Source organism: Lynx rufus, unplaced genomic scaffold (genome assembly GCF_022079265.1).
Source record: "Lynx rufus isolate CCGP_SWC_20201006 ecotype Redwood Valley unplaced genomic scaffold, mLynRuf1.p SCAF_1, whole genome shotgun sequence".
Lineage (NCBI taxonomy): Eukaryota > Metazoa > Chordata > Mammalia > Carnivora > Felidae > Lynx > Lynx rufus.
In genome coordinates, this window is record NW_025814823.1 from 202,757,818 (window position 1) to 202,770,256 (window position 12,439).

General features: G+C 41.5%; 1 protein-coding gene across 1 annotated transcript in view; it reads left to right on the forward strand.

Moving 5' to 3' along the window:
• The first annotated feature begins 3,882 nt into the window (after window positions 1-3,882).
• HCN1 (hyperpolarization activated cyclic nucleotide gated potassium channel 1) overlaps window positions 3,883-12,439 on the forward strand; it is a 386,678-nt gene continuing 378,121 nt past the window's right edge. Inside the window, exon 1 of the mRNA XM_047073732.1 lies at window positions 3,883-4,289. Coding sequence (XP_046929688.1) covers window positions 3,883-4,289 — 407 coding nt within the window. The remainder of the gene's footprint in view (window positions 4,290-12,439) is intronic.

Here is a 12,439-nt window from a genome sequence, read left to right on the forward strand (position 1 = left end):
CTTCATTTTCCTACATGTGAAATATGTCTTCACAGACAGAATTCTTCTGTCTTACTAAGAGGACTAAAATGTTGTATCTTTGAAATCTTTAGGTTTCACTGAGAGTTTTCCAATAAGCTGTCAAACTTCAAGTTGCCCATCTATCTTTTTTGTCTCATTTCACATGTGCTTGCGTCTGCTGCATGGAGATTTTATTTTAGTTTCATATTAATCTTCTGCTGCTGTCTGCAATTTGATCTTAAGCAGAGTATTAAAGGAAACAGAGAACATTTTAAAAGATGCATGATCCTTGTATGTACCGAACAGCACCCATTACAACCACAGATGGGACATTCTCGTGAAATGAATTCATAACTGATATGCCCTGATGAGTCCTCAGTCATCAGATTCCTCTGAAATGCAAGGCACTTTGACATCATGGACATCAAATGATATAGAGTCAAACATGATGGTAGTCCTATTTCTATGACTGAAAAAAAGCCATTCTAAGTTAGCCCAGTGGATTTCAGCTTGAGACAGTTTATCAATGAACAGACATGGAAACTTGCTAGAAGACATTATCCTCAAAATTTATGCCTGTCCTGGGGGCACACATGTGTCTGGAGTGAATTACATGAAGGATAGGATGATGAAGAAAAGCAAGTGACAAAAGGAAAGTAAAATTTAGGTCTGGGGCTGGGGGACTGGGAAGATAAAGATTTGCAGAGCCTAACTTGCTCTTATCTGTAATTCTTATCTCCCCAATCTGGCTGTGAGCAAATAAATCAGTCCCTGATTTCTGACATGGTCAAAAAACTTTTCTAACTCATGCGGTGAATTCAGAAATAAAAGAGAAAATTAAACAATGGAAGCAATTTATCCATTCTAGCCACAGAAGCCTAGCTTGTGATTGGTTCACATTTTAAAATATATTTGCTGATTCCGTCTGTCTGTCTCTCTCATTGCTTTCATTCTGTTCTAATCTTGCAAGTTCTTTCTTGTTGCTAAGGAAGCTTGTTATTTAAGCCTATATTTTAAACAACTTTAATCAACAGTTTGAAAGTAAAATGAAGAAACTTGACTTTTTCTGTTGCTGACAACTAAATTTTTTACTTTTATTATTTTTGAAAAAAACATTTATTTATTTATTTATTTATTTATTTATTTATTTATTTTTGAGAGAGAGAAAGCACATGCAAGCTGGGGAGGAGTGGAGGAAAAAGGAGAGAGAGAGAATCTCCTGCAGGCTCCACTCCCAGCACAGAGCCCGACATGGGGCTTGATCTCATGACCATGAGATCATGGCCTGAGTCGAAATCAAGCGTTGGACGCTTAATTAACTGACTGAGCCACCCAGGAGCCCCTTTCGGTGACAACTCTGAGTTAATTAGCGAATATAATATACACATTCTCAAAATTTAAAAAATAGTATAGTTTTTTGAGATTTTAAATGAATGACAAATGGCCTCAAAGCTGTACCTGGAGCAATGACTTGTGACCCTGCTTTAGACATTTCTTTGTTGTATTTTGGAAACATGTTAAGTAATTCTGTCATATTAATTTAGAACAGACACTGAAACTGAGAAGAATTCTGACTAAAATAACTGCCTGGTCATGATTAAGATTAAGTTGAAATAGAACAAATAAAAGGATTGGCTAGAAGAAAAGAGAAACTGACTTAAACTCAGTTAGCATAACATTTTAGATGGTATATTTTTAAATTATTATAAAATTTAAAATTTATGTTAAAATATACATTGTCATACCCATGACTGAAAATAGAGTGATTGGAGAAGCATGCAGAATGGGAGAAGAGTAGAGAACATCTTTAGTCTAATAAAGAAAAGCTGCCTGAGTAATCGGGCCTTTCTTAGGAAGAACTGTGCTTTAGGCAGTGTTTGTTTTTATCCATCCCTTTGGCTTCCTTCTGTCCTTGGCACCTGGTATCCTCATATAACCCCTTGGATTTCCAAAGTCCCCACTTCGCTAGTTGAGAGCACTACATTGTTCATATTTCCCCTATTTTTTACCATTGAAGTTTGGCCACCTATACTTATTTCTTAGGGCTCTGGTTTTTGATTAGTTGAAAACAGATGGTGTCTGAGTCAGGATGGAGCTCGCTGAAAAAGGAGATTTAGCATAGACTATGGGAAGTAGAATGGTAGGGGTTATCTTACACAATTAGAACAGAGGACTACTAGCTTCTTGGTTTTGCTTCTTTCGACTTTTTTCTCTGTTCTCTGCTTCCTTTCTCGGGTTGTTAACCCCTCATGAGGGCATCCAGTTGTCTTCTTTTGTCTTTATCCTTGTTAATTGGCTTCACTGCTGCTTGGTTTTTCAGGAAAGCACCTTGATTGACCCCATTCATTTTTTCATGCTAGGCCATGGGGTGACCCGGTGCATAGATTCCCTCCAGGAGGTGCTCCCCTTTCTTCCCCTAAAATGTGGCTGTGGCTGACGGGAACCCGTTAGATCAGAGACTCTTGGCAGGGCAGGATTTCCTTTAAAGAGGCCGTGGGCAGGAAGGCAGTCCTTGTATCTGGAACAGATGTTTTGGCACATTTGGGAGTCTTGAAGCTCTTCAGACTCTGGGGCTGCCCTGCTGAGTGATGGGCGAGTTTGGCAGCACATCTTGCTTCCTTTAGCTGATCTGGTGTGTTTGGGAGACGCTGAGGGGGACAGGAGGAATCTCAGAATGCTTTCTTCAGCATCAGTAGCACCTTTTAGGTCTCACTTGAGAATACTTTCCCTCATCTGAAATGGTGATTACATTCTGCCTAAATTCCAAGACATCTTGGCTTCCTGGCGAGGTGTAGGTGAACTCTGACCAACATGCATGCCTCTTAGTGTGTTTTATTGATTACATAACTTATCTAAAAAGATAGGTCAGCTCTGGCGAGTTTTCCCTAACACATTTTTTTTTTTCTCAGTGTTAGCAGCTGGAAGACTTGCTCGCATGTGTGTTGATGTGTGTGGCCTTGGGAAGAAAGAAATCCCATCCCCTGCTTAAGGAGCTCTGAGAGAATAAACAAGGATAAGTGTAAGGAGGTCAGCTGTCTGTCCCTTGGTGCCACATCTTCATCACAGCCCTAAGCAGCTGATTGCTCCTGGTTACCCAGACCTGGTCCCTTTCGGTGTCTGCTTCCTTCCGAAACACACACGCACACACACACATACACACAACTTCCCTTTTACTCATGAAATTTATTATCCGATGTCGAATCTTACTTTCGTATGTACATCTAGCTTTACACGTGAATTTTCTGCATGCAGAGCCAAGCTCTCTCCCTTTCCCAATCTGTAACATCATTCAAACAGGCGTTCAGACAATGTGACAATGCCTCAGTGAGTTTCAGGGTGTTTATTTCTTTCGGACGAACATAATCCGCTAGCTCAGTCTTTCTCTGCCTCTCTGCCTCTCTCTCTCTCCTCTTACGTGCAAACATACACCGACTCTCTCACAACATGTACAAATAAATGCCTCGTAGGGCTCCCGAGTTCAATGTCACGCTGGGCAGAAGTGGAGCAAGAGTGGAGGGAGAGTGCGCGCTGTGCGGGCGGGGAGAGAGCCTTTCCGGCCAGCAGAGGGCAGCCGAGGGGAGGCGCTGGCGCGCGAGGGCTGAGCGGAGCCTCGCCTCGCTCGGGCAGCCTCAGCCTCAGCACCAGCCGCGGCGGAACCGGGAGCGCAGCCACTGAGGGCAGCGGCGGCGGCGGGAGCGAGGCGCGCAGGGAGCAGCGGCGCGGGCGGGAAGCAGAAGCCGCCGCCGCCGCCGCCGCCGCCGCGACGGGCAGCCGGGCTCGCCGGCAGCCAGCTCGGGCCCCTGCCCCCTCGGCTTCGTGCCCCCGGCGCCGGGCGGCCGGCGGGTCTGGAGCCCGCGCCGTCGCCGGCCGTGTCCCCCGGGCATGGAAGGAGGCGGCAAACCCAACTCCTCGTCCAACAGCCGGGACGATGGCAACAGCGTCTTCCCCGCCAAGGCGCCCGCGACGGGCGCGGGGTCGGCCGCGGCCGACAAGCGCCTGGGCACCCCGCCGGGGGGCGGCGGGGCCGGCGCGAAGGAGCACGGCAACTCGGTGTGCTTCAAGGTGGACGGCGGCGGCGGCGGCGGCGAGGAGTCGGCCGGGGGCTTCGAGGACGCCGAGGGCCCCCGGCGGCAGTACGGCTTCATGCAGAGGCAGTTCACCTCCATGCTGCAGCCCGGGGTCAACAAATTCTCCCTCCGCATGTTTGGGAGCCAGAAGGCGGTGGAAAAGGAGCAGGAAAGGGTTAAAACTGCAGGCTTCTGGATTATCCACCCTTACAGCGATTTCAGGTGAGGACTCCCTGCCGCCGCCCCACCCTCCCTTCCGGGCGCGCCCTCCAACACGCGTCCCCGCACCTGGGAGGGGGCGCCCGGGGACTCGGAGGGAGGGGTTGCGGGGCGGGAGGGGGGTGGCGCTGCCGGCGGCTTCCACTCCGGCTGCTCGGGCTCCACTCTTCAATAGTTTCCGCCGAGGAGGGGGTGGGATGAGGAGCTCCTGTTGCCCGGGAATCCCTGGGAGGTTTCGCCTCCTTTGCCTTGTGAACTTTGGGGATACATCGGGGAAGATGTGACCCCCCCTCCAGATGGGAGGATGCTAAGTTGTGCCAAAAAACGACAACAACAACAACGAAACAAAAAACCAAAAAACAAAAAAACTTTTACTTCGGAGCTGAGAGTGTAAGGAAGCGGCCAGAAAGTCGTCTTTGGGGTGACACCCATCCTCGCGCTGCCCCCCGCCTTTCCCAAAGGGGAAGAAGGCGCTCCTGGGTTTGAGGAGAGGATGGGGCAAGCGGAGACAGTGACTCACAAGTCCTAGCTGTTCCAGCCGCTCTCACCCCTGGGGAATGTTAATCTGTTTTTCATCTGCTTATAGGCACTGGGCATCCTCAATGCATTTCTTCAGAATAGTGGCTGGCAGGCTCAGGAAGGGCAATTTGCGCTTGGATAGTCCCTGACTTGAGATTTCAGCCGGGCAGGCGCTGCCAGCTTGGGCAGCAGCGTGGCAGGAAGCTTCGAGTTCCAGAAACAGACAGGGGGCGTTTCCCGAGCCCCCTCCCTGAGACTGAGAGACACCCTTTCTTGACCTTGACTACAAGTCTGTTTCGGAAATCTCTTTCCCATTTCCCAGCCCGGGAACTAGGGCAGGAGGAGAGCTGTCCGCCAGGGAAACTGCTTCGGAGAATTAAAATTAAGACGTTTCCCGATCTTATTTGTCGCCCAAATATGTATTCGGTTATAAGCATGTTTAGAGATTATCAAATGAAGGTCGTGAAGTAGATCCTCTTATTAACGTGCGCACACGCTGCAGCTTCCGAATAAGGTTGGGTTTTCCATTTAAATTCTAAAACTCAGGGTGGCTTGCCTTGCCTTTTCTTTTCTTTTCTTTTCTTTTCTTTTCTTTTCTTTTCTTTTCTTTCTTTCTTTCTTTCTTTCTTTCTTTCTTTCTTTATAAGTGAATTCATTCCAAAAAGAAAAAGAGTCAGTGAAAAAGAGTATATGTGCAAATTAAGCCGATTTAATAGGCGTCTATTAAACAGCAATCAAAGATAGCGATAAAAAGCAGCATTACTTTGAGTTATGTTTAAGGGAAATTGCCATCGACTCCATGCCTCCGCAGGAGCTGTCCACAGTTCTGAATGACATTAGCTTTGGAAAACCCAAACTCCTGCCGCACTAAGCCTGGGAGTGAACGTCTTCACCTTCTTTGAATTTTATATATTGTCTCAGAAATCAGTAGCGTCTATTATTTATGCATAGAGTGAATGGCTTTTAGGAAGTGTATCATTTTAAGGTTCTTATTTACGAAAACATGTAACAAAGTCCAAAGGAGGACTTATAGAATGTAATGACATTTATAGTCTATAGCAAATTAAGAGTTGGATTGTAAGAATGTTTACGTTGAAAAGGATCTAAATAAACTGCCACGTTTCCTCCCTCGGGAAGATAAGCAGACTTATAAATGACCTTGTTTTAAGGCACATTAGACTGTCATGTTCTTTAAAATTTTAAAGGTTAGAATCAAATGTAGAAAACTCTCTCTCCCTCAATCCTCAGTGGAAATATGTTGCAACCTAGTACCCTTTTTTTTTTCTTTCATGAGAAAAACTTTACAAGGAAACAGGCTTCAGCCTTAATAACAAAAGTAAGCATGGCGTTTCCAGTAATATATGTGGTTCACTGTTCACATGCAAATAAAATGCTACACTTTATTTATTTTACCTCAATTGAGTGATCCCTTTTGATTACTTTTACTTTTATTTCTTGAACAATGTAAAAAGAGACTACACTTTTCAAAATGTGGCACATGGTACATAATTAAACTTTTACCTCCTACTGAATAAAAACATAGGGCCACCTTTCAGGAATTGGAATAGTGTGCCAGAATCTTTTGAATGAATGAAATTCATGAAATTAAAGATTCTCCACATTTTCTCAAGTGAATCATCTGAGACAAATATCAAACAACAAAAAAAGTGACTAAGAAGTAAATTGAGATCAGATGATGGTTAACTTTTACCATGCACTTCAAATAAATGAGAAATGATTAAAAAGTGAGGTAATACTCTAAACAAAATCCAGTGTGGAGTAGTTTGCAATACTGGATTTTCTCTTGCATAACTGGACGAAAGGAAATGTCAGACACAAATTAAACAATTACTAGGTTTAGGTTTCTAACTGGAAGGTATCTGAAAAAGATAGATTTTAAAACTCGCAATTACAATATATGTTTTTCCAAAACAAAAAACTAAGGAAGTAATGATGTAAATACTTATTTGCCTATGTCAAGACATTTAAATCTTATTATTATTTCATTAACACTTTTATATGATATCAATAAGATTTCTCAAAACCTATATAACATGTCAGGATAATGTAACGGAAAAAGCAGAAATAAGAAAGACAAAACTCTGGCAGTACTTTTTTTCCTAAAGGACAAGAAATATGGGAAAAATCTCTAACATAGTAGAAATGTTATGGTTATGATCTGTTCACCTCAGGCTCTTTCCTGAAGAAGACACTTTAAGGGCAGGGCTTCGCTATGATTCCTACAATGCCAAACTGATGTTCAGTAATAATTCAGCGACTGAGAAAGTGACACTTAAGAATCAGTTTCCATGGAGGGGTGGGAGATACTGAAATAAAGTTTTTTTTTTCTTTTTTAACTTGATACTTTCATAAGCTTTTGCATGGCCAAGAAAGTTTACTCATTCTGCTCTTTGGTCAGTCCCATCCTGCTGAATGTAGGGGAGTCTGCCACTCTGGGGTAGGTCAGGACTTTACCACTGTGCTGGTGATCCAGTGTCCCTTTTTAGGATGACTTCTGAGCCAAGGCCTTTTCCACTTCCTGGGCTTTGCTCCCACTGAGACTCCCGCAGAGCTAACTAGGTGCTTCTCTCACCTGCCCAAGAGAGCTATTGCTGTGTCTGGCACGTAGTTTTCTCCTATCTCCGGTGTAAGTAGGGCAGAGGCTCTGTATTTCCCTTCTTTCTCAGGAGAGGATGATGTTAGAAGCCTTCAGGGACTAAAGAAGAGTCAAATACTACCAAAACTGTTAGAAATAACCAGGTGGCAGAAAGGGAGATGTGATGATGGAAGCAGAGATCACAGTGATGTCCCAGGAGTCAAAGAGTGCATTCAGTGTCTAAAAGCTGGAAACAGCAAGGAGTGGATTCTCCCCTAGAGCCTCCAGAAGGAACATAGCCTTTGATTTTAGTCTTGTAAGACTTGTTTTTTTTTTCTTTGTTTGTTTGTTTTTAGAAATAACTGGGTGGGAGCTAGAGAGTTTAGTAAAAAAAAAAAAAATCTTATGTTTTTGTCTATACCATGGTATGTAATCATCCAAACTAGGGAAAATATAGTTACTTAAAAAGTAAAAGTAGGAGCACCTGGCTGACTTAATCAGTTAAGTGGCGGCCGACTCTTGATCTTGGCTCAGGTCATGATCTCGCCATTTGTGATTTTGAGCCCTGCATCAGGCTCTGTGCTGACAGTGTGGAGCCTGCTTGAAATTCTCTCTTCCACCATAAGAGACTCTTAAAATACAGAGAACAAACTGAGGGTTGATGGGGGGTGGGGGAGAGGGGAAAGTGGGTGATGGGCATTGAAGAGGGCACTTATTGGGATGAGCACTTGGTGTTGTATGGGAGCCAATTTGACAATAAATTATCTTTAAAAAAAATTCTCTCTTCCCCCTCTCTCTGCCCCTCCCCCACTTGTACATGCATCTTCTCTCTCTTTCTCTCTTGCTCTCAAAATAAATAAATAAGCTTAAAAAAACCAAAAAGAAAAAAGTAAAATTATACTGGTCTTTGTGTAGTAAGGACACAGTCTCAGTCTTGCTGAGTTTCATGTGTACCACACACACAAAAAGAAATATCTAATTAGGAGGTTAAATGTGATTTTTCTTGAGATTACTAACAGTGATTATATATTTATTAGCTAAAATTTTATTTTTTATTTATTTAATAAAAAGGTGACTCTCGCCTAGCATTGTGCTTTCACAGCTAATCTATAGTTATGACATAATCATTCAAATGGATTGAAGGAATAGAGGACTTTTCTGGATGGTTTTTATTATCTGAGTAATTTACCTTGGAAGAATTTATCCCCAGACTATTTGCCATTTCAGGGATTCTGACATTATTTTCCTGGGTCACACTTATATATAGGGCTCTTTTATAGATAATGTTCCCATTTCATATATATTGTCGGCCAACATCTTGCCTCTGGTAAGGGAGGAGATTTTATATCTTGGCTTGTTATTTCTTCCACTACTTTTCATTAATTAGTATGAACAACTGTACGAAAAGCTTATTGTGTCGTAAGTACACAAGGACCCTAGAGATGGGAGTCACTTCCTGAAGCTATTGCCATTTCTGGCCTTCCATCTCTGCTTCGTGTTGCAGCCACAATAATAGTGATGTCAGAGGTCACTGATATGTTCATTAGTGAAGGGAGGCTTCGCCCATATTACACAGTAAGTCAGAGACAGGCCTTTGTTTCTAGGAGCTTCTCAGGAAAAAACAATTCAACCTTCTGGGGTTTAAGGACTAATTAGCCTACTGTTATGTTATCTTTGTGCTAAATGCAATCTGTACGCTCCCAGCAATGCTCCTTTTATTTGTTTTCCATATCAACACAGCCAAAATTAACCATAAGAATTTATTTATTTTCTCTGTTGGGTGAAACTTTTTATATCTTTTTTTTTTTAATTTTTTTTTCAACGTTTATTTATTTTTGGGACAGAGAGAGACAGAGCATGAACGGGGGAGGGGCAGAGAGAGAGGGAGACACAGAGTCGGAAACAGGCTCCAGGCTCTGAGCCATCAGCCCAGAGCCCGACACGGGGCTCGAACTCACGGACCGCGAGATCGTGACCTGGCTGAAGTCGGACGCTTAACTGACTGCGCCACCCAGGCGCCCCTGAAACTTTTTATATCTTATAAATTCAATTAAGTTTTTCCTAGTGCCTCTACCAACTGTTAGGCCCAATTAAAGTGAAATGATTTGGAAGTATGAATTTATTCCATTACTTTTTCTTAGTATCCATTTAAGTTGCAAAACTTTAAATTTTATTTGATGTTTCACTATTTAATTGCATTTGATAGATATTAGTGTGACATTATACTATTAAAATGTTACAAGATGTTTTGCATATTTTTCTGAGCAACTTTCCCTTTAAACCTACTTTTGGGACTTATTATAAATTGAGAATCTTTGGGCAGATGCATTTTTACCAATTCACATTTAATTATGTTGACTTGTATTTATGAACTTGAATGTTGATGAGTAATGCAAGAATTTTAAATGCATTAGAATAATACATTACTCATTATCAAAAGCTTATTTAACAAAATCTAATTAAGCTATATCTACTTGGTCAAAAACCACAAACTGAAGCAACACCAACACCAAAAAGCAATTTAAGCAATACAATTAAGTATTTGTAATTCTGCATTATTCATTATTCAATGAACCTATATCCCAAAGTGAGTAAGAGGCAGGCAAAATATATCTGATGTGATGCTTATGTGAACATTTTGCCATTCTAAGTGTAATTCTTTTCTTTAGCAGATAATTCACTTCATTACTTAGAGACAAGTAAGTAATGGGTTAAGGGTAAGGACTTTCAAATATAGTTTCTTATAATTAAAATACAAATTTTGGCAAACCATAGCACCACAATGAAGAGTGCTGAACATTTTCAGAGTCTGTGAAAAATTTTCGTTTTATCATTTTGTACAAAGAAGTAACAAACTATGAGTTAGGCAGCAGAGGTGGTGATAATGAAGAAAAAATCTGCATATACTAGGAAAAAAGACTGTTTTTACTTAGACTGAATACTTTTCTTCTACAAATAAATTTCTTTGTGAAGGCATCTTGATACACAACTTACCATTATTTTTTTTCAAAAAAAAAAAAAATCAAGGGAATATGGTGATGCTCCCTGGTGCATCCTGGTATTATCTGTGTTATTGCAAAAGAAACCATTCTGATGCTATTAATTCTCTGTGATGTGTGTGTGTGTGTGTGTGTGTGTGTGTGTGTGTGTGTATGTGCGTTGTGCATGTGGAATGAAACTATTCAAGGGACCTCTGTACACGATTATATGCACACAGCATATATATTGATGTTGATAATTTTTTTTTAATTTTTTTAACGTTTTTATTTATTTTTGAGACAGAGAGAGACAGAGCATGAATGGGGGAGGGGCAGAGAGAGAAGGAGACACAGAATCGGAAGCAGGGTCCAGGCTCTGAGCCATCAGCCCAGAGCCCGACGTGGGGCTCGAACTCATGGACCGTGAGATCGTGACCTGAGCCAAAGTTGGATGCTTAACTGACTGAGCCACCCAGGCGCCCCGATGTTGATTATTTTTTAGTTGAATGTTTGACACTTTCACCCAAGTTTGAGTGACAAAAATGGATGTCATGGCCCTTTTCAAGTTTAATAGTTAATTTCCCCATAATAATCTTCAGCCATTTCACATAGTAACTGACCACTTGGTTAAAGCAAAGTAGCAAAATTATACATGTCCTGGATTTATAATTGGACCATCTTATTTATGTAGACCTGTTTTTATTTTTAAGACATTAGCTACAATTCTAAAGAAGTCAGGCTAATTACACATATACAGAATTAGCAACTATTTACAGATTTTGTGCTTTCAGGTTAAATAGTGCTGCAGTGAACATCTTTATATATTACTCTTCATTATATTTTGGACAGTCCAGGGAATGGAATTACTGACTGTGAACATTTTAGAGATTCTATACATATTGACTTTACCAATTAACATTGCCACTGGTTGAGACACTTTTTTTTAAACAAAAATGTTTATTTATTTTGAGAGCGAGAGAGAGGAGCAAGCGAGCATGTGAGCGGGGGAAGGGCAGAGAGAGAGAGAGAGAGAATTTCAAGCAGGCTCTGTGCTGTCAGCGCAGAGCCCGATACAGGATTCGATCCCACGAACTGTGAAATCATGACCTTAGTGGAGATCAAGAGTCAGATGCTCCTCTGACTGAGCCACCTAGGCACCCAGAGGCACTTTTTAAAATTGTGAGTGACATAGGTTTATCAGTGTTGCTGAGATTTCTGTTTAGATGTGCACAAGTAGTTTTAGGACAGAAAGTCAAAACTATATTTGTCATAGAGTAGCAAGAGTGATCTTGAAAAGCAAATAATATTACTTAATGTCTAATAATATATGCTGCTTAAAACCCTTTAGAGGCTTCCCATTTCTCTTACAGTACATTTGAGCTACAAGATGAGCTACAAGATCTTGAATAGTTTCAGTTTATCTATGCAACCTCCTCACCCACAACTTACTCCCTCACTATTTTCTGGACACCTGGGTAAATTTTCAGCCCCTACAGTAAGCTGAGTTCTCCCCACCACAGAGGTTTTGATGTCTAAAATTCTCTTTTTACTTTCTGTCATTTTGCATCACACCTAGTTTCTCCTTGTCATTTGGATTTTCATTTAATCATTATGATCACCCTCAGCTTTCACCCCCCCCCCCCATTTAGTTTTCTATCTGGGTCTCTTCTTTCATTGGAATTTATAGTTACATTTATTTTATTTATGTCCCTCCACTAGAATTTAAATTCCATGACCTCATCTATATTACTCAATTTTGTATTTCTAATGCCATTAAAGTACACATAAGAGATTGTTTTCCTGCTTCAATTTTCTCAGATGCTTTATTTTTAACAGCTTTTTGAGCTATAATTCAGTTACAGTATAATTCACTCATTTAAAGTATATGATTGAATTTTTTCTAGTATGTTCACAGAGTTGTACAGCCATTACCCAAACCAATTTTAGAAAATTGTATCACTCCAAGTAGGAACCCCTACCTATTAGCACTCATTTCTCTCTCCCCTTCCTTCCTGCCCCCATTGCTGTAAGCAGTCAGCAATCTACTTTCTGCCTCCAGA